This window comes from Paramisgurnus dabryanus, chromosome 3 (genome assembly GCF_030506205.2).
Source record: "Paramisgurnus dabryanus chromosome 3, PD_genome_1.1, whole genome shotgun sequence".
In the NCBI taxonomy this organism is placed as follows: Eukaryota; Metazoa; Chordata; class Actinopteri; order Cypriniformes; family Cobitidae; genus Paramisgurnus; species Paramisgurnus dabryanus.
The window spans coordinates 38,951,664-38,976,648 of NC_133339.1; the positions used below are offsets into that span (position 1 = coordinate 38,951,664).

At 43.5% G+C, this 24,985-nt stretch overlaps 1 protein-coding gene across 2 annotated transcripts in view; it reads left to right on the forward strand.

The window, feature by feature from the left end:
- Positions 1-24,746, forward strand: part of notch3 (notch receptor 3) — a 33,660-nt gene extending 8,914 nt beyond the window's left edge. For both annotated transcript variants that reach the window (XM_065263275.2, XM_065263276.2), the window contains 31 exons: positions 7,739-7,881; positions 7,957-8,292; positions 8,863-8,985; positions 9,071-9,304; positions 9,381-9,536; positions 9,634-9,819; positions 10,688-10,801; positions 11,873-11,986; positions 13,594-13,827; positions 13,960-14,070; positions 14,166-14,358; positions 14,448-14,593; positions 14,845-15,078; positions 15,158-15,310; positions 15,387-15,615; positions 15,694-15,895; positions 16,045-16,201; positions 16,282-16,466; positions 16,545-16,677; positions 16,762-17,016; positions 17,098-17,210; positions 17,310-17,836; positions 17,914-18,240; positions 18,326-18,474; positions 18,561-18,783; positions 18,893-18,983; positions 20,073-20,241; positions 20,325-20,629; positions 20,719-20,866; positions 20,953-21,050; positions 21,143-24,746. In XM_065263275.2, the coding sequence (XP_065119347.1) occupies positions 7,739-7,881; positions 7,957-8,292; positions 8,863-8,985; positions 9,071-9,304; positions 9,381-9,536; positions 9,634-9,819; positions 10,688-10,801; positions 11,873-11,986; positions 13,594-13,827; positions 13,960-14,070; positions 14,166-14,358; positions 14,448-14,593; positions 14,845-15,078; positions 15,158-15,310; positions 15,387-15,615; positions 15,694-15,895; positions 16,045-16,201; positions 16,282-16,466; positions 16,545-16,677; positions 16,762-17,016; positions 17,098-17,210; positions 17,310-17,836; positions 17,914-18,240; positions 18,326-18,474; positions 18,561-18,783; positions 18,893-18,983; positions 20,073-20,241; positions 20,325-20,629; positions 20,719-20,866; positions 20,953-21,050; positions 21,143-22,591 (7,237 nt within the window). In that variant the 3' untranslated portion in view covers positions 22,592-24,746. The remainder of the gene's footprint in view (positions 1-7,738; positions 7,882-7,956; positions 8,293-8,862; positions 8,986-9,070; positions 9,305-9,380; positions 9,537-9,633; positions 9,820-10,687; positions 10,802-11,872; positions 11,987-13,593; positions 13,828-13,959; positions 14,071-14,165; positions 14,359-14,447; positions 14,594-14,844; positions 15,079-15,157; positions 15,311-15,386; positions 15,616-15,693; positions 15,896-16,044; positions 16,202-16,281; positions 16,467-16,544; positions 16,678-16,761; positions 17,017-17,097; positions 17,211-17,309; positions 17,837-17,913; positions 18,241-18,325; positions 18,475-18,560; positions 18,784-18,892; positions 18,984-20,072; positions 20,242-20,324; positions 20,630-20,718; positions 20,867-20,952; positions 21,051-21,142) is intronic.
- Positions 24,747-24,985: the final 239 nt, after the last annotated feature.

Here is a 24,985-nt window from a genome sequence, read left to right on the forward strand (position 1 = left end):
ATCAACCACTCCTCTCAAACCATTTCGATTTGAATTATTTTGGCTATTTTTATTCCTCTTGAGGTTTTTACATGGGGCATTTTTATTTAGATTAAACTTTTATACCGATTACAATTAGAATACAGTGCCTTAAAAGGATAGTTCACCCAAAAATGAAAATTCTGTCATAATTTACTCACTTTCATGTTGTTACAAACCTGTATACATTTCTTTGTTCTGATGAACATGAAGGAATATTTTTTGAGGGATGTTTGTCAAAACCATTCATGAGCCCCATTCACTTTCATAGTATTCCTTATCCCTACTGTAGAAGTGAATGGGGCTCATGATCAGTTTGGGTAAAAATAAAACTTTATGTTCATCAGAACAAAGCAATGTATACAGTTTTGTAACAACATAAGAGTAAGAAAATGATGACAGAGTTTTTATTTTTGGGTGAAATATCCCTTTAATAATCTTCAGATTGACATAATGTTTGAATTTGAACATTTTCAGATTTTCATCTCTTGCGTAGCGTCCTGAAAAGTCATTGTGTGAGTCATGATAGTGTAGGAACATAGTCTCTTTAGATCAACAGAATCAGTATGAAAAGACTGCTTGATTTTAATTTGCAAGAGATCTGGATTCGGTTTAGGTGCCGGGGTGGGGTGAGGTTTCGTGGTGACGAACAGCAAAGAATGCTTTGGAAGACCTCGAGTCTGGGGTGCATAATGTGTGGTTATGGTTGGCTTGTTAGCAATACCAGAAATTCCAGGGATCGTTTTCATGAGCATTGACATGGTTACATTCCTTAACCTTATTTTTTGCAAAAGTCACCAAATGTGATCAGGTAATAAATTACTATCATTTTACATAAGCTTTTTAAGTTTTTATAAGTAGATAAAACTATTTTATTATAGGCTAAACTGCTCAGTATGCAATAATCTTATTAAATCTTATACTCGTTCTTTATTTATATAATCTTTTCAAATTACAGAATAATAATGAACTCATCCAAACTATGGGTAACTGTGGGAATTATGTTGGTGACTAAAAGCATCCAAAATAAATCAAAACATTTTATCATCTGTAGTGCTGTCACCCTTTGCCTAGAAATGCAAAACCGTGTCATTTTATCAATAAGCATTCTGAAGTTCGAGTAAGAATATCGAAGGAGTTTGCATTTATTCTGGGCTCTTATTGGCTGCTCAGGGTTTCCCGCAGAAAATTTGTTAGTTAAGGTGGTAGGGTTGTGCAGGTGGGCGGGCTGGGGGCGTTGCAATCAAAGGGGCGGGGCGTATGCGTCATGATGAAAATATTTGATTTAAAACACTCAAATAAAACTCAATTTTGAAGAAACTATGACAGAAAATGAACACATACTAGATTATTAATGAATTAAATGTTTTATCAGCAGGCTAGTTATCCTCCAGACATTTTTTTTTGGACGACCTAGTTAAGGTGGTAGGGTATCCCAGCTTAGGTGGGCCGCCCGAACTGAAAAGTGCTGCGGGAAACCTGCTTTTCTTCAATATTCAGTCTAAGTCATCTATTTCAAAAATAATATTTTAAAATAAAATCTACTTTTCTAATAACAGAAATGAATGTGTTCGGCACAGTTATATTTATGTCTACAAACGTAAATTTTCAGATTTATTTATTTTGAAGATCATAGTTAACTTTTCAGCCAAGTGATCTTAAGCTTTTTGTATAATTTTGCTTATATTGATTTAATTCCATACTGTGAGATCCATAGGCCTAGTTTTGCATGAACATTTATTCATTTTGCACACCCTTTTATCCAAAGCGACGTACGAATTCAAGAGCATGTAACATTTTATCTAAGGAGCCAAAAGTAAATTTAGTATACAGTTACTTTATATGTCAACGCTACTAGTTGTCACAATTCACTTTATCCACATTTTATCCGGATTTCTGGAAGTTTAGTTCCTGTGAAAGTTCAGAAACTGTCCTCACAAACCCCCACCCTCTCAGCTTTCTCCTCAGCCATGGGTTACTGTTGCCAGGCTACAGCAGAGGCCTGTAGGTTCGTTTCAGCACAGGCCTGAAAGCTTGGCTGTTTGGGCCATTGCTCCCCCGTCCACAAACAATAGGGTTCTGACTACTTTAGCTCTTTTATTTGGCCCACAAAGTACTCCCCTACCCCCATTTGGTTCCTCTTTATGAAGATGGGGGCTGGGAGGGGGCAGTTGGGGGAAGGGAACCGGCTCTTGTTGGCAGTGTGGTGTCAGTATGGACTCTTCACAAAGGAATGGAGCGGCTACATGCCAGACATCGCCATGGACAGTTTATCTTAAGGGACTTTCTGAATTTTGATACCCTGGATGTTGCTTTAAACTTCACGTTATTGTTGTTTTCAAAGCAAACAAAACAGGGTTTGGTTACGGTGACATTAATAGTGGGTGACCTACACTCAACGCACTTCCTGTTGTACTAAGGAAATAGTTGTCCTTCTGGAATGCATGCTTATTGTCTTTCACCTCAGTGTGGGATGGATGACTTTAGGTAACCGGGAGATTGGAATCCATTCGGGGTCTCTCTCTCGTGTCTGGTGCCTCCTGGACCATGACTGACCAGATGAGGCTCTTTCAGATGAATATGGTGTGTTTTTGCTTCTCACCCACAGGTGTTGTGACCTTAGACCGCTAGATGATTGTGGCGATGTCACCTGACACTATTCTCCTTAGCACGATACTATACAATGACCCTGAGAGCAGGAAAAAGTGCATAGGGTTTCAATAATGAGAAAATATATCAAAATTCACACGCACGTCATCCTCACAGCATTCAGAAATTCATCTTATAATGGCTATAGTTATAATGGCTGTTTGGTTTAAAATGAGCTATAGATACACCATAGCTAGTTTTGTGTGCATTGTTTGTCCATTGCTTTCTTAATTTGACATGTTTTGTGGTTTTTCAGTTCTAGAAGAGGAAAATGATCGTAAGTCAAACGTTGCGTTGGAGTGTGCATGTGAAGTATTTGAAGTGGTGTCTGACTGTTTTCTGTATTTCTCTCAGATAAAGGGATAGTTCACCCAAAAATGAAAACTCTGTCATCATTTACTAACCCTGTGTTGGTACAAACCTGTATTCATTTATTTTTTCGCTGAACACAAAGAAAGATATTTTGAGCAATGTGTGTAACCAAACCGTTTTTGAGCACCATTGACTTCCATAGTACAATGCAAAAAATTTCAGTTCAAATATCAAAAAATTCTTGAATTAAGATGCATTTTTTGATCTAAGAAAATAAGTATAGTTTTTAGACAAAACATATATAAATTTAAGTAAATTTGTGCTTAAAACAAGCAGAAAAAAATCTGCCAATGGGGTAACTGTGGGTTCACACCAGCCGCGTTTGAGGCGTCAAATTCGTGTCTAGATTGCCGCTTGAACATTTTGAGTTTACTCGCTTCATTCGCACGTGAAAGCAGCGCATGATATTCTAGTCATCGAGACAATTACTTGGAAATTCGCTTCATGGAAGAGGGCTTCAGCAACTCCTCGCTTCCTGCAATAACATCACTACTACTGCAAGCTCTTGATTGGTTAACGCGGCCCATTTTTACAGACAAAGTTCAAACTTTTCAATTTGCACGTTTCCCACGGCAACGCTCAACTATACGCACGAATGAGGCGGAGTCGCGTTTACCGTGCCGAGCTAAACGCCTCATTGGCATTGCGACACCTCCAGACACGCGTCTTCACATTGACTTAACATTGAAATCACTTGCGCTTGACGCTTCTACTGCGTCTGGTGTGAACGCAGCATAACCCTACAGTCACATTAGCTACAAAAGTAAAACGACACCAGGCAACACACACTCGCTTGATGGGCGTTCCTTGGCTAGTTTCCAAAAGCGGTATCAAAAGTCACTTTAGAGGTATTGTAAGGTTACAAGAACGGTGTTTTTGGATTTAAAAGTATTTATTTCTCGATAAAAGTAACAAAATATATGAGATAAAATGCCAAACATATCAGATATATACATAAATACGCATTTTCCGCCATCTTGAATTATTTTCTCAGACTCGACCACAGACCTACGTCACGCTGCTCCTTCACTCCGATTGGCAGTCGCTTTGTCGCATCGCACAGCATTTGCATAAAATAGCCTGCTTGTCTATTTTGGCCCCGCCTTGCTCGCGCAGCAGCGAGCTCGTCACTTGTCGCTGGCAAACGGCCACTTCCATTGAAAATGAATGGTAGCCTGCCGCTCTGTCGCTTGTAGCTAATGTGACTGGGGGGTAAGAAAGAAATCTTGCAATAGGTTTACTCTTTTCTTAAACACTTAATTAAAGAAAACATATTCTTACCCCATTGGCAGATTTTTTTAATTTTTACTTTTTTTTAGAGTTTTATAATTTTGTTTAAAAACTAGACTTATTTTCTTACGTCATTTTGATCGTCAAGAATCTTTTAATATTTGTACTTTTTTCCTACTATGGAAGTCAATGGTGCTTCTGTTTCCTGCTTCTTTGTGTTCTGCAAAACAAAGACATTTTTACAGGTTTATAACAACTGTGGTTGAGTAAATGATTACAGAATTTTCATTTTTGGGTGACCTATCCCTTAAAGAGTTTCATTAGCATACATAGTGGATTGAACATTATCAGGGCTGGTGTGCTGTGCGTGTAATGTTAAACTTATCTGCATGTTATTTATTTACTAACAACTCTACATGCGTGTGCTTGTGTATTTGTACCCATTGGTTAGAGTTACTTTTATAGACAAAATAGTGCCATTGTTTTTGGTGTAATCCTTGATAAAGCGAGGAGGAGGAGGAAGCCAGCCAAAACTGACAGTGCTGACAGATGTGAACAGTTGTGCGGTACTATTTGCAGCTGGCGAGAGCCTTCACTGGTGTTGTGACATTAGAGGATTACTGTTTCTACCCACTGCCACTTCCCATCTCACCCTTGTCTACCCGGATCTTCTTTAGGTCAAGGGTCAACTCTTGGTACATTTGACTCCGTGGTCAGGTTAAGTAAGCTCCTCCTTCTGTCTGAAAGCGAAACCGGCAAATTTCCATCCGCATGACGTTCGGTTTTCAGATTCTTTGTAGGACATCCTCATTTATGTGTAGTTTGTGTCCCATTACAATGAGTTATTTTTCGCTGCGAAGGTTCTGATAGGACTCTTGGCTGTGTGTTTTTGGACGACTCTGATAGGCACGGCCAAGGCCTAGACAAAAGAATGTGTGTTTTGGCTGCCGAATGCAGCGTGAGGACAAATAGTCTAACCTCTCCAGTCCTCCCCTGCTGCTACTTGACCAATATCTACACATTCTCACACTTTCACCAAGGTTTTTTACAATGTTATATGGGATACGCACAGGGAATAAGTTTCAAAACTCACCAAGTTTTTTTCCAAAAAGTATAAAACTCCAGAAGAAATACTCTCGTATACACGCACATGGGGTATGTTTCAAAACTCACACACACATGAATGTTATCATGTTTGTAGGGCCAGAGGCTCGCTCTCATTGTGTTGAAATAGCTTTTGTCAACACATCCATAATTCCTCATAGTCCAGTAAGTCTTTGAAATCCCACAAGCGGTCCATGCTGGTCTTTCCAAAATATTTCCCGTATATTTAAGAGATGTACACCACAGATATATTCTGTAACAAAATACATTGAATTCCACAAATGAATGTATACATGCACGCTTTCACTTCTCATTCACCTCAAATGCTTCCTAATGGCGAACAACAGGTTGTAAAGTAGGCATTCTTCTGCATTTAATGTCCTATCAGCCCGAATGGGCAATTTCTAAAGGTTTGAGTGTCAGACTGCATGCTAGTTGAACCTTGATGTGAGTCTCCTCAAACCCCTTTTTGTGCTCCAACTCCCAGTTTCATTTTTTCTGTGACCCCCGAGATTCCAGACATAGTTAATTTGCCTCTAAATAAACCCAGCCAAGCCATGACAAATAGCCAAGGGGATGAAGGGTAGGGGGTGATTGGTGGGGTGTCAGGCTTGCTCGGTCGTCTGTGAGGTTGCCACAGCAACAAGGATCTGGGATTCAGAAACACTCCGAATGTTTTCAGAGCAGGAGACGAGGGATTACAGGAAATATGACATGACTCTCCGTACCGGACCGTTCCCCCATACCACCCTCCGAAAGACATTTTCTACCTAACAGACACCCCGACCCACCCCCACTCCACTGCCTGACATTATCATCACAATCAGACTGCTAACCTCTGACATTTGACCTCCCAGCATGTGAAGGGTTCATAGGGAAAAACAGCGCCTGTAGCGGAGCTTTAGGAGATGGAGGAGTAACCCTGGGTATTCATGAAGAACTCTTTTTTTTTCTATTATTGCTGCTTTGTTTCTTCTTTGTGGAACTTGTGGTATTTCGTGTAGCTGGGTAGACAGGCATGATTAAATGACAAATTCTCAGCCTGTCTTATAAAAATAAGTAACATTATTCAGCAAATGCACTTCTGACCACTATTAGACAAAGCGAGTGAGCGTTTTTCCTGAAATTTAACTCTGAAATATGACTTCATCAGCAGTGAGGAAATGTCAAACGGTCCATTTAATCTTTAACGTAACGGTTCCTGTTCAGTATCAAACGTGAATCAAGACATTAATCATACAATGTGGACTTCTGGGCGCCAGCAAATTGGTTATTACATTCGTCTACTTGAAACGTTTTTCCTCCACAAAGCCGAACACTTTTCTCTCATGCATTGCAGTCTTGCATGGTACACAAATATCAGAGACTATAGATTATCAAACACCAAATATCTTTCTAAAAACAGCACCCCCTAAAGGCCAAAGCCTTCATTGTACCTCCACTCGGAGGTTAAAAAGAAATTGCATCAAATAAGTGTGAGGGAGGAGACGGCAGCCACAAAAGAGGCAAAATAACAAAGGGACAGATAGCTCAGTGTAAAAACTGGTCATCCTGTAGCAGAAAGAGGAGGAAAAGCCATTGTTGTTTCAGCCCAGGGGTTGTTTTACAGTGAAAGAAGAGAGAGGGCCTGAGGGGGGACACAGAGAGAACAGACCATCCCAGTGCTTGTCATCAGCTTCAAACGGCCTTTTTGATGTGGGAGTTCATCCTGTGGCGGGGCTCCCTGTGCGGGTGTAGGGTTACCCTATACGCAGTGGCTTCTCAATCCTGGCTTACCAAAGGCTCCAGAGCCCATGAGAAAGATGGTCATTAAAAATATATATTTATTTTATGTACCATTGCAGGTCGCAGTCAATTGTTGATTATCTTTTTGTACTAAGAGGCATAGAATTAAAAAGCACTATAAAACTATATTTATTTGGCAACTACATATGTGGCTTTACCACCACGTCATACCTATGTCTTCTACTTGAGAGGCCTTTATTGTAAAACTTGCTGTATGCAAATCGATAGGTATCATGGGTGAATAAAGGTTGTTTTGTTATTGTGCATACTTGAACATAAGTGTGCTTTCCGGATTCAACTATTCGGGAATGCGAATAGTTCTGTTTCATTCAAACCGAATGTAATATCTAGTGTAATTGCATATTTTTCCTTGTGTGCTTGTGTGTGTTTTAACTAACTTGCTAACTCCTGTATTTTAATAAGAGTTGAGTACACTTTATGTTCAGCCATACATCCCGGTGCTCAGTAATTAGATTCTGAGTTGGTTTAACTGATGGACTTAAAACTGTTAAGAATTGTTTTACCTGCAATGCTTTTATACTTTGGTGGTGCCCTTGTTCTAAATTATGCTTCTCTGCAGGTGTCGGCCTGGTTATATTGGTTCACTTTGTCAGCATTTGGACCCTTGTCACCCTTCACCTTGTCTAAATGGAGCCGCTTGCAAGAGCCAGATGGCTAATGGAATCCCACAGTACACCTGTGTGTGCCAGCGAGGATTCAGAGGTATGTTTAAATAACGTTTTAGGTTGCCATTTTATTTTTTGTGGGCTATTTTATATAACACTTTTTTATTTGCAGGTCAGGACTGTTCCCTGATTGACGCGTGTGCCACAAATCCCTGTGCCAACGGTGGTCGTTGTGCCAATTGGAATAATCACTACAACTGTTCGTGCCCACCTGGGTATCAGGGAAAGAACTGTCACAATGACATCAACGAGTGTCGTAAACCTGGAAAGTGCCTTAACGGCGGAATCTGCATGAACACGCATGGCTCTTTCCGCTGCGAGTGCCAGGCTGGGTACAGTGGGCGGACATGTGAGGTGCCCACCCAGCCATGTGCCCCTTCGCAGTGCGTTAACGGAGGCACCTGCCATCAGACTGGTGACCACACCTACCAATGTGCTTGCATGCCAGGTAAAGACATGCACATTTATTAATGACATTCCTTGCACGTTGGGTTTGTTTTCACATTTAGTTCCAAGAGTCTGGACTTTACAGGCGGTGCTACTGCTGTGCCATGCTGCTATAAATAGCTCAGACTCTGGTTGAGATATGAATACACAGTAGAGTGAGAGCGAGCAAGACAGTAAAAGCGTGGAAGATAAAAAGCGAATGGGTTTCTGGGCAGGAATTTACTTTATGGCCTTTCTGCCTTCCTCTGGGGAACAAGCAGGAAATGTCTCTCGCCAGAGAGGAAGTCATTGAAACCGTGAGAGATTATAAAACAAGCAAACATGGCAGGGAGTATGGCCCTCTGGAGCGAAACTCTGTCAGGCCCTGGCTCTGCCGCTGTGGGAACTGCTGTGAGAATATGTAAACACTCGACACCCACTGAACCTTTTTACTGCTTACTTTCTTCGGCACATCTATTTGTGGATGTGGAGTAGGATTAAATGAGTTATTAGGTGTCTGGGGAAGGGGGTGCAAAGTAGGTAGATACATTTACATTGCACTTCAAGGATATTGTTTCTTTCTTTCTCCCAGGATTCCAGGGACACAACTGTGAGGAAAACGTGGATGACTGCCCTGGACACAAGTGCATGAATGGTGGGATCTGCGTAGATGGTGTCAACACGTACAACTGTCAGTGTCTGCCTGAGTGGACAGGTAAATATATGCATAATTCTCAGGGGCTGCGTTTTAGTATTCAAAATGGGAAAATATCTTGATTTTCGCCTTTGTGTCTTTCCAGGGCAATATTGTGCCGAGGACGTCAATGAATGTCTCATGCAGCCCAATGCTTGTCACAATGGTGGTACGTGCTTTAACACAATCGGGGGTCACACCTGTGTGTGCGTCAATGGTTGGACTGGTGATGACTGCAGTGAAAACATCGATGACTGTGCCACTGCTGTCTGCTTTAACGGTGCCACGTGTCATGACCGAGTGGCGTCATTTTTTTGCGAGTGCCCAGTGGGCAAGACAGGTACAAGTGTCTTCATCTCTTCTTATAATCAGGTCTGTTTTCTGTGCCTGGTTTCTGACGTTTGCTGTCTCCATAGGCCTGCTCTGTCATCTAGATGATGCGTGCGTCAGTAACCCCTGCAACGAAGGTGCAGTATGCGACACAAACCCTCTAAACGGCCGCGCCATCTGCACCTGCCCCGCTGGTTTTGTTGGCGGAGCCTGCAACCAAGACATGGATGAATGCTCCATTGGTAAATTTACAGCTTTTTGAATGCCTTTCTCTTCTTTGTTTTCTCTCGGTAGAGAAGAATTGTTAACGGACTCCTACTTCTCTCTCTGTTGTGCCAGGTGCCAACCCCTGCGAGCATTTTGGGAAGTGTGTAAACACAGAGGGTTCGTTCCAGTGCCAGTGTGGACGGGGCTACACCGGCCCACGCTGCGAGATTGATATCAACGAGTGTCTATCGGTGCCTTGCCAAAACGATGCCACCTGCCTGGACCGCATTGGCGAGTTCACATGCATCTGTATGCCTGGTAAGTAAGTGCGGTTGACGGTAGTGAGAAGCAATTTCATGACCTGTTTGAGGACACATGTTAGACAAAGTGGTGGTTTAGGGAGATGTAGTAGGAAACAAAAGAACAGCTCATGCAACATGGGTCATGCAAGTCATAGATACCACAGGGCAGAAAAAAGTAAAAAGTTGTGCCCTGCACTACATGCATCTTTGGGTTTTTGGGGATCTATACAAATGAGTGCTGGGAGTGGGGTGTATTGGGAGAACGGGGGGAGGAGTGTGCAGTGAATTATAATGAGATCTTGAGTGGTGGGAATGGAGTGGAACAATGGGGCCCCTCTGTGCTCCGTTCCTCGCCCTTCGCACATAGAGAGAGAGCAAACTTTTCCCAGCACTCTCATCCCCTTCCCCCATTTCTGCCCGTACCCCTTTCATTTCCACAGACACCTCTTCTTCCCCACCCTCCTCATCATCAAGACTTGGCTTGGGCTCATGTGGAGGGGCCAATTCTTTCTGATTCCATGCCGCCGTCAGTGCTCTGGCCCCGGCCCACACTCTGTTTCACCTGAATGGGGCAACGCAGAAGGGCATCACTCTGCCGATTATAGTACATGCACGTTTTCAAAGGAGATACGGCCACAGGGCATCCTGCGGACAGTAGGGTGTGGTGATTCTAGTAAAGGCAGGGGCCCCAGTTTGCATAGTAGTATTTCATTGGACATTTGAGAACTTGCTGTAGGGTGCAGTGTAGCAGAACATCTTAGCCTGTGTCTTTGGGCCCCCAGTGTTGTGAGAGAAACTGCTTTCTTTTCAAGAGAGGCCGCAGCCTGTCTTAAGTGCATCAAAGTACCAGACCGTGTTTAACTCTGGATATGTCTATCTTTTAGGCTACCAGGGGAAGTACTGCGAAGTGGACATTGACGAATGCGAGAGCAACCCCTGCGTAAACGATGGCATCTGCCGAGACATGGTCAACGGCTTTACCTGCACCTGTCAACCAGGTATGAAACCTTTCTCACAGTTGTACAATCACTCAACTCAACAGAATGTGCGTGTAAAACCCATCGTAACTTATTTCCCAGTTTCGGATTTGAGTTTTTGTGTAATTACTCATTAGAGCGAGGTCTCGAGCACTTTGCAACTGCGTGCCCAAACAAAGACACCATTGTGGCCTCGCCACACAACCACCCCTCCTCTTCCTAATTCGTTCATAGAGAAGGGACAGCAGTCTCACCCGTCTCCCTCTGCATAGAAGTTTGGGGGGAACAGCAGCCCTGCTAATGAGATTCTTTTCCATGTTCGCAATTTACATCTGGGGCAGACAACCCTGCACCCCCCCATTTGGCTATTGAGCCTGTAGCGTTTGTGTAAGGAAAGGGGGAGGGCCATTGGCCTTGAAGAAAACAATTCCCCCTCTAACCTTCTGCCCTAGGCATCAACACAGATCCCATCATAACACTGTTAATCAACACAACACCCTCTAAAGATGCAGAAATGAAGATTTCTATGGGGCCCCAGCCTTTATGTTTTTCATACTTGCTAGCACATTTTCCCAGACATTGTTTAAACCTCACTGCCCCTTTAATGCATACAAAATTGCACATTTCAAGTCAGTTTAGTAACTCAGAATGAGAAAAGACTAGATTTGCCAAGTACGTTCAAACGCAATCATTTCATTGAAAACATCAAATCTGATTCACACCATCCGAAATCAAGTCCAAAATCTATTAAATTGATTTGTGTCTGTTGGATAGATTTAAAGAATGTACCACATGGAGATAATCTAGGATTATTCAATTTCAGCCAAGTCAGATGTTTCAAATTCTGTTTATACAATCTGGAACAGTGTCCAGTCACATCACACAGGTGTTATTGTTCATGCATGCTATCTAGATGAAAAAAAATTAAACTGAGATTTTTAACTAAAGGCCTCCGTAGCCTTGAAAATTTAATTCTACACTTGTCTGGATTCAGTAGCCCCCAAAGTTCAACCTAATGACCTCCAACCAGTGTTTGGAGCTCACCTCTGTTGCCTCAGGCTGACCTCTAACCTCTGTGTTTGCCTGTCCCAGGGTTTACTGGCACCATGTGTCAGATCGACATTGATGAGTGTGCCAGCACTCCCTGCCAGAATGGAGCCAAGTGCATTGACCGACCCAACGGGTACGAATGCCGCTGCGCTGAAGGTAAGCCTGTTTATCTGTCTGTTCGTGTATGTGTTGCTGTGCTTGATGGATTCCTTTAGAGTTCAAAGTCAAAATCATTGTTGTCACCGATTAGATCTGCACACCTGTGTGTAGTGATTTCAGGGTCAGACCCTTTGCTTTATGTGTCTGGGATCACACTGCTGGGCATATAGATGAGAAGCCCTTATTCCCCCTCCTCTGCCCTACAGACCCTAATGTCACAGGGTCACCAAGGCCGGCAGCTGCTGACGAGGGGGTTACACTCGGTCGTCACCCCGACATCTGTTCATCTGTAACCCACAATGAATACCCACACAACACCGTATGGCACAACCAAAGCTTCCAGCATTCCCTTTCACATAGTTTTGTGTATTGGAATGGGCCTTTACTGGACTTATCCAGCAAATTAGCATGAGTTCATATTTGAATCTTTTAGCTTAAAGATTCAGTATGTACACATGCATCACTGGGCATAGATGCCTTTTAAAAAACACAGACGTGGAGTCTGTGCATTGTCTGGAGAAGCCTGCTGCTTGGTATTCTCTGTGCTCCAGTTCCCCTCTGCTGAGCTGTCCCGTTCGCTGGGACGCAGGGTATTGTCCCGCTGCTTGTTGGGACAAAAGCAGGTCTGTGAGGCCTGTGAAGGGCACCCTCTCGCTTTCTCTCTCACTGGCTCAGCCCAGCTCTGCCCTGCTCCTCACAAGGCCGATGCCCTGACAGCCTGTCGACATGGAAACCACGGGAAAAGAGACTCCAAACTGTAAAACCTTTTACAAGAGAAAGAAGGAAATGAGGGAAAGAGACGGAAAAGTGAAAAAAACGAGAGGCTGGGGAAAGTGGACAGACATTTTCAGACCTAAAATGCATGAGAGGGGCAGTCAGAGGGTGCTGGGTAAGAAGGATAAAGAGTACAAATGAAAGTTTTTACATCCCAGACAAAAACGCAAAGAGGTCTGTAATGGTCAATAGAGATAAGTAGAAAGAGGGAAAACTATAAACACGGGCAACTGTTGCCTCACCTAATTAATGTAATAACGCTTTTTAGAGGGACATTTTTATGACAGGCCAGAACCACAAACATGGAAACCTGTAGACCAGCAAAATCTTAATGTAATTCTGATAATATATTCAGCAGAGAGTGGTTTACACCAACGATTTCCAAAGTTTTCATTTCGTGAATCACTTAAATCTTTTTATCGGGACTCACCAACACATTTCTAACTTAAACTAAAAAAATAAAAACGATTTATTCACTTTGGCAATTCGTTTACATGGCAACAGCATTTGTGGGGCCTAAAATGCACACGGTTTTCAAAAGTGCAAATTTTTAAATGACATCGATACTGTCTCTGAAAGTACAAATGTGCAAATACGGTGATGTCGTGCACATGTGTATTATGTATTCAGACATCTTGTGGCATCGCTGACATGGCATGTAAAATACAGCTGTTTTTGCAGATTCATGTGACTGGAGATCCATTTTAAGTGAATTTAGCTTTTCCATTTTAAAACATTGCTGTCATGTAAACATACTCTCAGTATAGGGTGTTGGCCCAAAAAGGAAGTACCATGTTAATTTATTCCTTCATGTTTCTTCTTGTCTATAGGGTTTGAGGGAAGGCTGTGCGAGAGCAACATTGATAACTGCAAGCCTGACCCATGCCACCATGGCACTTGCATAGATGGCATTGCCAGTTACACATGTAACTGTGAACCTGGCTACACCGGTTACCGCTGCGAGAACCAGCTTAATGAGTGCCACAGCAATCCCTGCCAGAATAGCGGCAAATGTGTGGACCTAGTCAACAAATATATCTGCCAGTGCCAACATGGCACCTCAGGTGAGGCATAATGCATTTCTAGTCAAGTTAATTTGTAAAATCGATCTGTATTTGTTATAGAGATGTACGGTATATTTGAACTTCATGGTTTACATATTTCACATTAAAGTAAGATGCATTTTTTCCACACAGGCACAAACTGTGAAATCAACTTCGATGACTGTGCTAGCAACCCTTGTGACTATGGAATCTGCAAAGATGGCATAAACCGCTATGAATGTGTCTGCAAACCCGGTTTCACTGGTGAGACCTTTACCAGCCCTTTGGGTTCACAAATTCAAAGACATATGGGAAGAAACCTCAAAGCAACCTTAACACCTCTTTTCTCCTCGCCTCAGGACCTCAATGTAAAGACGAGATTGATGAGTGTCTGTCTAACCCCTGTCGCAATGGCGGGACCTGTGTAGATGATGAAAACGGCTTCCACTGCCAGTGCCCCGAGGGCTTCCATGACCCATTCTGTTATTCACAAGTGGACCAGTGCGCCAGTAACCCATGTTTGCACGGAACCTGCATAGAAGACCCCAACGGGTACCAATCCCATAATAAACTTTAAAATCATCAGGATGTTATGTAATAGGAAATCGTTTGTTTGACTCTTGCTTGAATTGCTTTTACAGGTATCGCTGTGACTGTGAGCCTGGATGGGTGGGTAAGAACTGTAACCTGGACCGAAATGACTGTTTGAACAGCCCATGCCAGAACGCAGGCACCTGTTTTGACCAGCTCAATGGTTTCATCTGCAAGTGTCGGCAAGGTTTTAGAGGTAAGATTTATATTACGCTCAGTATGCATGAGATAACAACAAAAAGGGATATAATCACACACACACATTACAAGACAGAACAGAATGTCCTTACATTTTGGTCAACTCCACTGGTGTAATGTTTCTTAAAAGCTTTAAAAATAAACAAACATAACACCTTCTGCTGAAAGAAACTTTGCTCTTCCTGACTATACTTCTTGTTCGGATTAGCATACAATGAAATGTCAACTCCCTTTCTTTACTATTCTCAGGTAACCTATGTCAGGTGAACATCAATGAGTGTGCGTCCAGCCCATGTCTGAATCGAGGCACCTGTGTGGATGGAGTCGCCAGTTTCACCTGCCTCTGTGAGCCACCTTATAGTGGACCCACCTGTGCCGAATTGTTAACACCTTGCTCGCCCAATCCCTGTGCCAACCAAGCTTCCTGTGTGCACACGCCCGACTATCTGGGCTACCAGTGTAACTGCCAACCTGGATGGCAGGGTAAGTGACGACAGAAGTTTAAAGTCTTATCGCTGGTAAGAATTCTGTTGACTAACGGCAATTGTGCTTTTCGCAATAGGTCAGCTGTGTAACGTTGATATAAATGAGTGCATTCCTAACCCGTGTAAGAACCGTGGCACTTGCACCAACACTTCGGGTGGCTATTTATGCTCCTGTCGTGCCGGCTACACTGGAGACAACTGTGAAACGGATATCAATGACTGCTCACCAAGTAGGTCGAATTTACACCAACAATTACTTTAAAAAGTAGGGTTGACTTGGTCTAATACTATTCTTGGTTTTTTCAGATCCCTGTCTGAATGGAGGATCCTGTAAAGATGGAGTAAACTCATTTAGCTGCAACTGTCTGCCAGGCTTCACGGGGGCACGCTGTGCTAATGAGGTGAACGAGTGCCAGAGTGGTCCCTGCCAGAACGGAGGCACATGTACAGACTATGTCAACAGCTACACCTGTACCTGCAAACCAGGCTTTACTGGCCTCTTCTGTGAGACCAACATACCAGACTGTACTGAGAGGTGAGACGGTGAAGTGACTGGTGTATAAAAGTAACAGCGTTGTTAATGGTGGTCATTAACAAATCATCTGCCCTTTAGTTCCTGTTTTAATGGAGGCACTTGTTCTGATGGGATTAATGGCTTCAAATGCACCTGCCGTTCAGGCTTCAAGGGAGATTATTGCCAGTACGAGGTGAACAAGTGTGACTCTCAGCCATGCCTTAATGGAGGAGTGTGCCAAGATGCCCTGGAGTCATATCGATGTTCATGTCCGAAAGGATACTTTGGAACCCGTTGCCAGGTATTAATCCCACACTTTAATATGCTAGTATATAACTTACTCAGGTATTAGTTCCACATTATATACAGAATTTATAACTAGCTGTGTATTAAAACGATATTAGCAGACCAAATGTGTGGTTAAAATAAAATATTTTTAATTTTTTTTAGTCCCCAGTTGATTGGTGTAGACCTTCCAACCCCTGCAAAAATGGTGGTCGCTGTCGACAGAAAGATGCCTCCTTCATGTGCGAGTGCACTGGCGGTTGGTCAGGTCGTTTTTGCGACATCCCAGGAATGTCCTGTGAACTTGCTGCCAGACGGAGAGGTATATAAAATTGCACATAAATTATCGATGCATGTCACTCTTGGCTACGGTGTATCAACGGTCCACGCTCTCTCTCACAGGCCTCCAGACAGATGAGCTTTGTCACCACGGTGGACATTGTGTCAACACTGGAAACACACACTACTGCAAGTGTCCCCCAGACCTTACAGGTAGTTACTGTGAGTCCCAGTTTGATCGCTGTGAGGATAAACCTTGCCTCAATGGTGCCACCTGCAGAAGCTACATGGGAGGATACACCTGTGACGTGAGTCTCTTCACTTTGCTGACAAATCATAATGCAAGTGAATTTCTCATAAACTAAAATATCTTTTCGCTTTATCAGTGTATGCCTGGTTATGAAGGGAACAACTGTGAACAAGAAATCAACGAGTGTCAGTCTCACCCATGTCAGAATGGAGGAACCTGCATTGACCTTGTTGGCCACTATATCTGCTCCTGTCCTCCCGGCACGCTGGGTAAGACTGATTTCGCAACTTACAATGATTAAACAGCCCTAAAATAAACCGGTTTACAATGTTTCTGTTATGATCTTTTGGTAGGGGTTCTCTGTGAGATAAATGAGGATGACTGCGTGACCCCCTCATGGCCCAGGGGAATGCCTAAGTGCCAAAATAACGGTACTTGCGTGGACAGGGTTGGAGGATACCGGTGTAACTGCCCTCCAGGATTTACTGGAGAACGCTGTGAGGGAGATATCAACGAGTGCCTGTCAAACCCCTGCAATCCTTCCAACAGTCTGGATTGCATACAGTTGCCCAACGATTACCAGTGTGTATGCAAGCCCGGCTTCACGGGTAAGGGATGCTTACTGCATCTGTAAAGTACTTTAGGATGTGATGCACTTCTAAACACAAAGTTCCTCCTTGTGCCTCCAGGGCGAGGGTGTCAGAATCGATTCGGTTTGTGCGAGGCTCATCCCTGTAAGAACGGAGGAGCGTGCTCCGTGTCCAGCAGCTCAACACTGGGTTACACCTGCACCTGTCAGTTTGTAAGTAATGTCGCATACTTCAGACGAACAAATCATATTGTATGCGTTCCCAAAAGTACACTACTTAACCTCCTTCCTTTGTGTTTCTCACTTTCTCAGGGTTATGCAGGTGCTAACTGTGAGAGGAGCATGAACTGCAAAGAGCTGCCCTGCTACAATGGTGGCAGTTGCACTTTAACCTCACGGGGTGCACGTTGCACCTGTCTTAAGGGCTTTGCCGGGCCACAGTGTCAGCATCGCAGCAACGACGGATGTTCCTCCAAGCCTTGTCACAATGGAGGCTTGTGTACGGAGGAAACTAGTTTCCCCTTCTTCCACTGTCAGTGCCAGAAAGGCTGGTCTGGCATACGCTGTGATGTGGAGGTCAGGTCATTGCCTTCCCCTCCAGCCTGCCCAATTGCTGATTGTCACGGCAAAGCCAATGATGGTGTGTGTGACAAAGAGTGTAATTCGTTTGCCTGTCGTTGGGATGATGGTGATTGCTCTTTGGCTGTGAATCCATGGGCACGCTGCACAGACCCACGGTGCTGGCGCCTCTTTAACAACAGCCAGTGTGATGAGTTTTGCAATAATGCAGATTGCCTTTACGATAACTTTGATTGCAAGAACAAAGAGAAAGTCTGCAAGTAAGTAAATTATATTGTGCTCTTCTTATAGAGCCATGTATCATCTTTATTCTCTAAAACAGTTTTTTTTTCCTCAGCCCCATCTATGAGATGTACTGTTCTGACCATTACGCAGATGGCCTCTGCGATCAAGGCTGCAATACTGAAGAGTGTGGCTGGGATGGACTGGATTGCGCAGGAAAAATACCGGCAGACATTGCGGAAAATGTGTTGGTTATCGTTGTCCTCCTGCCTCCAGATGAGCTGCTAAAGACAAAAACGGCATTCCTGCAGAAGTTAAGCGCCATTCTCCGTACCACACTGCGTTTCCGCATCGACCAGAATGGAGAGTACATGATCCGACCATACACGGTCCATGATGCGCGTCCTAAACGGGAGCTTCAAAGTCAGCCGGAAGTCATCGGGTAAGTTGATTAGTTGTCACTAAAACCATGAATGAAACACTCTTGTTTTTGCAAGTCTGACAAATGTTAATTGGCTCCTCTGCAGATCAATTGTATATTTGGAGATAGACAACAGGCTTTGCTCCCAGGATTCAGATGATTGTTTCCGCACAGCTGAGAGTGCTGCCGATTACTTGGGTGCCCTGTCAGCAACGGATTTGCTGCGTTTCCCGTACCCCCTTAAATCAGTTCGCAGTAAGTACCAATTTTTACTCACTTTTATCCATCTCCGGGTCAGATTGAATTCTCCTCAATAAAGTAGTTTTGTTCATCTCTTTTAGGTGAAATAATAGAAATCATTGAAATTCCTTTATGGGCCAAGCTACTGTTGGTGGCGGTAGCTACTCTCTTCTTGATGGTGATCTTGATGGCGGGCATGTTGATTGCACGCCGCAAACGCGAACACAGCACACTCTGGTTTCCCGAGGGCTTCTTCCTCAAACAAGAAACGAGCAGTAACAAAAATCGCAGAGAACCTGTGGGCCAAGATTCTTTGGGCATGAAGTGAGTGTTTCAATTCGTTCAATACCTCAAATAGCTGCTGCTGTTTTAAGTAGAGGTCATAAAAAAGTAACCCTTTGAAAAGCACTAATTAGCATTCATGACTGTGCAGACACATGCCAAAGACAGTGGAAGAGTCTTTACTGGGAGATCACAGTGACCAGTGGATAGATCCAGACTTCCCAGAAGCCAAAAGACTTAAGGTGAAAAACCGTTACTATTTCTATTCTTACAAGGTTCCCACAGGTCATGGAATACCATGGAATTCCAGACATTGAAAGTCACGGAATTTTATATATTTTTTGTCCAATGAAATATCAGGGATTTTTGTTTGTTGCTTTAAATTTTGGTTTACATTTATTAAAATGCAATCCACTTGTTAACTTGTGACGTAAGGAATACAATTTCTGGGTCCAAGCCTCCGCTGACTACAATTTATACAGCTGTTTATTCATTTCCTGATTTAAGCTACATTTTTAAAAACTCACAGGTCCTCATTTATAAAATGCTTCGTAGAAACCATCCTACATTTGATCTTACGATCATTATCAAAAATGCGTATGTGTGATTCATAAACCGAACGTACGCACAAAAAAATGCGCGTACGATGTGAACTTTATAAATCACAAATGATCTTGAACGTGTGCGCAGCTGAGCAGTTTCATATCTCCGCCTTTAAACGCTGGCTGATTAATGTCATAGACATATAAAAGAGCGCATATCAATGTTTAAACACAATTTCGAGCAGCAAGAATGGCTTATATTTCCAAAAACCTACAGCAACCAGACAAGCAAAAGTGCGTACGTCTGCTCAGACCCTGACGTGGCGCTATAAGAACTTTTCCACGTCAAAGACAGTTTTTATAAATATGGACTTTGCCGTGGATTTTTGTGTATGCACACTTTACGATCAAATCTACGGCATCCTGGACTTAGAAATTAGTGAAAAAAGTCATGGAAATTCACCTTTTTAGTCAGTGAAAGTCAGGAAATTTCAGGGAGTTTCAGCTCAAAAAACTGGGGCGGCCTTTTTAGTGTGACATCACATAAACAAGATAATAAATACAGCATGTCTAATGAGACTACTCTGCTTTAATGGGGATTAAAAAAGGCAAAGTGTGTGAATTTTTTTCATTGTAGGGTGGTTGTGTTGCCACACTGCCAGCACACTTTTATGTACAAACACCTTGTAAAAATGGATTTTGCACATTTTAGGCTCTTTAATGTTTGTGTATCCTTATGTGTTTGGGAAAGGACTGCCTTTTTACTCTGTTGCTTTGTGTGTGGCACAGGTGGAAGAGCCCAGCATTCTGTCAGACGGTGAGGATGCAGTTGACAGCAGACAGTGGACACAGCACCACTTGGCAGCAGCAGACATCCGTATGCCGCCTTCAATGGCTCTCACACCCCCACAGGGAGAGTTCGACAGTGACTGCATGGATGTCAATGTCCGCGGCCCTGGTAAGTAATATGTTTTCCTGTCTGCTTTGTGTGAACTTGGTGTGTATTAGAAAAAACTAATCGATTTTAATAACTTCTTACAGATGGTTTCACACCCCTGATGCTGGCATCGTTCTGTGGAGGTGGGCTTGAGCCGGAGGTGATGGAAGAGGACGACTCTGAAGAATCCTCAGCCAACATCATATCTGACCTCATTTACCAGGGAGCATCGCTTGGTGCACAGACTGACCGCACTGGAGAGACTGCCCTGCACCTGGCTGCACGCTATGCCCGAGCCGATGCGGCTAAAAGGCTACTCGATGCCGGGGCTGATGCAAACGCGCAGGACAACACAGGCCGCACACCTCTGCATGCAGCTGTAGCGGCTGATGCTCAGGGGGTCTTCCAGGTATGCACAAGCGTCAAACAAATGAAATATTTTATAGCTGATGTAAAATTTTAATATTTACGGTGGATCTCCTATCCCGTATTCTTCAGATTCTGATCAGGAACCGTGCCACAGACCTGGATGCACGCATGTATGATGGCTCCACTGCTTTGATCCTTGCTGCTCGTCTGGCTGTAGAGGGAATGGTGGAGGAGTTGATCACCTGCCATGCTGATGTCAATGCTGTTGATGAAATCGGTAAACATAATAGAGATAAACCGTTCAGCTTTAAATGTGCAATTGCATCGTTTCTGATGGGTCCATATTATTGTGGTCTTTTGCAGGAAAGTCAGCTTTGCACTGGGCAGCAGCGGTGAATAATATTGAAGCTACAGTGGCCTTGTTAAAGAATGGAGCAAATAAAGATATGCAGGACCTCAAGGTACGCAATCCTATCTTATACAGAGGATCAGACATTTTATATATCACCCTCAGCCATGTTTATTCATTTTTATTTACATTTTTTATTTTCAGGAGGAAACTCCACTATTTTTGGCTGCCCGGGAAGGTAGTTGCGAGGCAGTGAAGGTGTTGTTGGCTCACTTTGCCAACAGAGAGATAACGGATCATATGGACAGGCTTCCTCGAGATATTGCGCAGGAGCGTATGCACCACGACATTGTACAATTACTGGATGAATATAACACAGTAAGAAGCCCACAGGGCCACGCAGGACCTGGTCACCACATGTCCGGTGGCCACACGCTCTCGCCGCTCATGTGCCCTCCCAGCAATTTCCTGCAAGGGCTTAAGAGCACCCCGCAGGGCAAGAAGAACCGGCGTCCGGGGGCCAAAGGCATGGGTGGACCGCACACGACCAGCATGAAAGATTCAGCCAAAAGTCGCAACAAAAGGCTGACGTTGGACATGCAGAGTGCTCTGCTGGAAAGCTCTGTCACACTGTCCCCAGTAGACTCACTGGATTCACCACGCGGAGGTGCCAGTAACGCTGGCTACATCACAAATCCGACATCACCGGCTGCCATGCCCTCTCCTGGACTTTTCCATACCTCCATGTCTGTCCCTAACACTCCCATGGTGCACAGCAACATTTTGGATGGTAGCGGCCCTTTTGCCGTTTCCCTGGCTCAGCTGAGTGACTTAGGTGACGGTGGGCTATCCATGCAGGGCCGTGTGGCCATGCAAGGAGGCGGAGTCAATCAAGGCCCCCACAACTACGTGCTAAATGCTGGCCAGATGAGCCTCAACATGGGCCTGGTAAGTCCAGTAAGCGTGCCGTTTGACTGGCACACCCGCATGCCTTCGTCTTCTCAGCCCATGGTCAACATGGTGCATCAAGCAAGTAACCAAGCAGGCATGCATTCCCTGACATCTACCCTGCAACAGAATGGCATGCTCATGCACCAGCGGCAAGTTTTCCGTACTGACCAGCAGTCAATACTCCAACCTACGCCTGTTTCCAGCACGCCTACTATTAGCCCTGTCAAACTGCCCCCTATTGCAGAGCAGCAGCAATCGCAGCAGCAGCTTCACAGCCACACCCTCTCCCGCATGTCATCCACTCCTCCAACCCCGCAGCAGGCACAGCCACCTCCAGCCTTCTATCAGCCTTCCCAAGCACCAGCAGCACCTCAGGCCTCGCAAACACAGGCTGTCCCATCTCAGGCACCCCCAGCACAGGCGAGCGGAAGCACAGCGGTCCTTGAGGATTACCCCACGCCGCCCTCACAACACAGTTACACCTCGGCCATGGATGCCACACCCAAGCATTACCTGCACGTTCACAGTGAACATCCTTACCTGACCCCCTCTCCCGAGTCTCCGGAACCCTGGTCCAGTCCCTCCCCTCACTGCGTGTCTGATTGGTCTGACTCCACCCCCAGCCCAGCAGTCACGGCTCCTGCCCAAACCCAGATCTCCCATGTCCAGGAGTCCAATGGGAAGATGCAGGTGTTTGCTTGAGTTTGTGACTTTCAGAGTATAGAGGTGACGACTCATTGTAGGGCTTATTTTTATACTTATCGTGTCAGCCCATTTCCAAGATTTTAATTGGATTAGGATTGACTGTTTCTTGTCGAGAGGACCGTCTGCTGGTACACGCAGAAAGAAAGTTAAAGGGAAACGTGTGTTGTCTTCTAAAGAAAAGACAATTTAATGAAGTAAGACATTCTGTCACAGATGGACTTGTTTTTTAATTATAAAAAAAAAGTATATGAAGAAGAAAACCACGTCTTTCATTTCAAAGACTTGGGGACACTCCTGAAACTAACAAACTTTTTAAAAAAAAGTAGATTGAGAGAAAAGTGAAATGTTGAAGGAAATTCCTTTATTTATTGTCTAATGGTTTTCCAAACTGCCTTGTGGGTGTTTTTACCCCCTTATTCTGTCTCTGTTTCTTTTAGTGACCCCCGTAACAAATGCCTTACTATTCCCAATTCGGGACCCCTTCTGAGGCCTCCCTATCACTACTGTTACAACAGGAGAAGCCTATGATGGCTTAGCAATGAATGCAGGCGAAAGACACATAAGAGACAGAAGATTTTTAGTGATATTATTTATTTACGCCTGCATTCGGTGATAGATTGGCACGTGAAAACAGACGTAAACAAGTGCGAATCGAAATGAGTTTATATGTTTTATAAAAGTATTTGTATGAATGTAGAAGAGCATCTGCAAAGCACTTCAAGGGGAAAAGCTTGAGAGAGAACAAGAAACAACCCGTAAATCCTAGTTTTCTTTTACATAAACAACAAGCGCCTTTATAAACAGGCCAGTGTTTGGAGCGTTTCAGTGTTACAGTAAAACGGTTGCAAAAAGGGCATTTGCAAGGGGGTAAATCTGCCAGTCACTGCCTTACAGTCTTGTCTTGTGTACATTTTTTTGTTTTTCCTTTAATATTGTTTTTATAACCACATGTTTGGAACACTGATGTATTAAGCTGTGTTAATAGGCTGCTGCTCTGCATCTCGTCTCCGCAAACATTCCTGATATAGCTAGCACCCATCTCACGGTGTTCCTGATCTCTCACGAGCACTTCATTTCAATATTGACCCTTGACCACGAAAAAATCTTCCTCCCGGTCTTTACGAAACCAAGGTTGATATATTTTATGTCATTAATCCCTCAGGTCCAGCATTTCCGTGTGGTCTAATCATATTCCAGCTCCTTTTTGGCTTGGATAGTGAGCATATGTGTTTTGTGTCGGGTACGTGGCTAACGAGGTTGCTAATGGTCTGCTAGCGCTCTGTCACTCCTCAGGGAGGTGTTATATGGCATGCAGTGTTTCTGCATCTTTAGCGGTTCCCACCTCACCAGCCTTGACGGTGACATCTGTCACGTCTGCTCAGAAGGCATGAGAGAGGGAAATACTACTATGTAGTGATGCCCCTGGCTTTCTGCAGCACGTCCGTATGTTAACCCCCTCTTATATTCCCTAATGCGTGACACACAGGGATCTAAGAGGAGGGTTCACATCTAAAGTTTATTTTTTTAGGAGGAACATGTTCATTTAACTAGATTGTGGCACATAAAATGTTCCTTTCCGTACATTTCTTGTTGTTGTTGTTTTTAGGATGTCTTTGTCCTAGTTTTCAATTGTGCCTAAACATTCTGAAAGCCGTATGTTAAGTGTACAGCTATAAAATAATATTTTGCCATATTTCAAAGCTTGGGATGGTTTGGAGCACATTCTGGAGCTGTTTTGTAATTTTGCATGTATACTACTAAGCTTAGATAACCCTCCTTTCATTCATAACCTTTCACGTCCCATTATACAGTGCTCCAGGTATTTTTGAAAATCCAGTACCTTTCTGTAAATATGTTTTGCTTTGTTTAGATCTACTTGTTTATGAGAATTCTTATGTTTCTAAAATGGTTATGTACTAAAACGAACGAAAAGCAAATGTACTTTCTATTAGCGTTGTTAAGGTGAGGATGTGACTTTGTGTCGGTCTCACATAACTAGAACAGGCATAGATATTTTCTATCTTCAATATTAATTTCCTATACTTGTTTAAAAGTAGTTTAAAATCATTGTATATAAACAGCTTTTCACAGTTTCTTTCTACAGACAAAGTTGTAAAATATGTTACTTCTAATAAAGCAGTAGGAACTACAATCCACAAATGTCTTTTTCTATATCGCACCTGTTATGTATTTTCATGCATTTTTTTCTAATAAAAATGGCAGAAATTGGTGGGCCTTGCTGATCTGGAAAAAAACAATAAGGCCCGTTTTCACAGACGTGGCTTTAGTCTAGTTCCAGACTAAAATACCATTTGAGCTTTCTTAACTGAAAATAATTTATCTTAAAGGGGGCATATTATTAAATTCTGCCTTTTTCCATGTTTAAGTGCT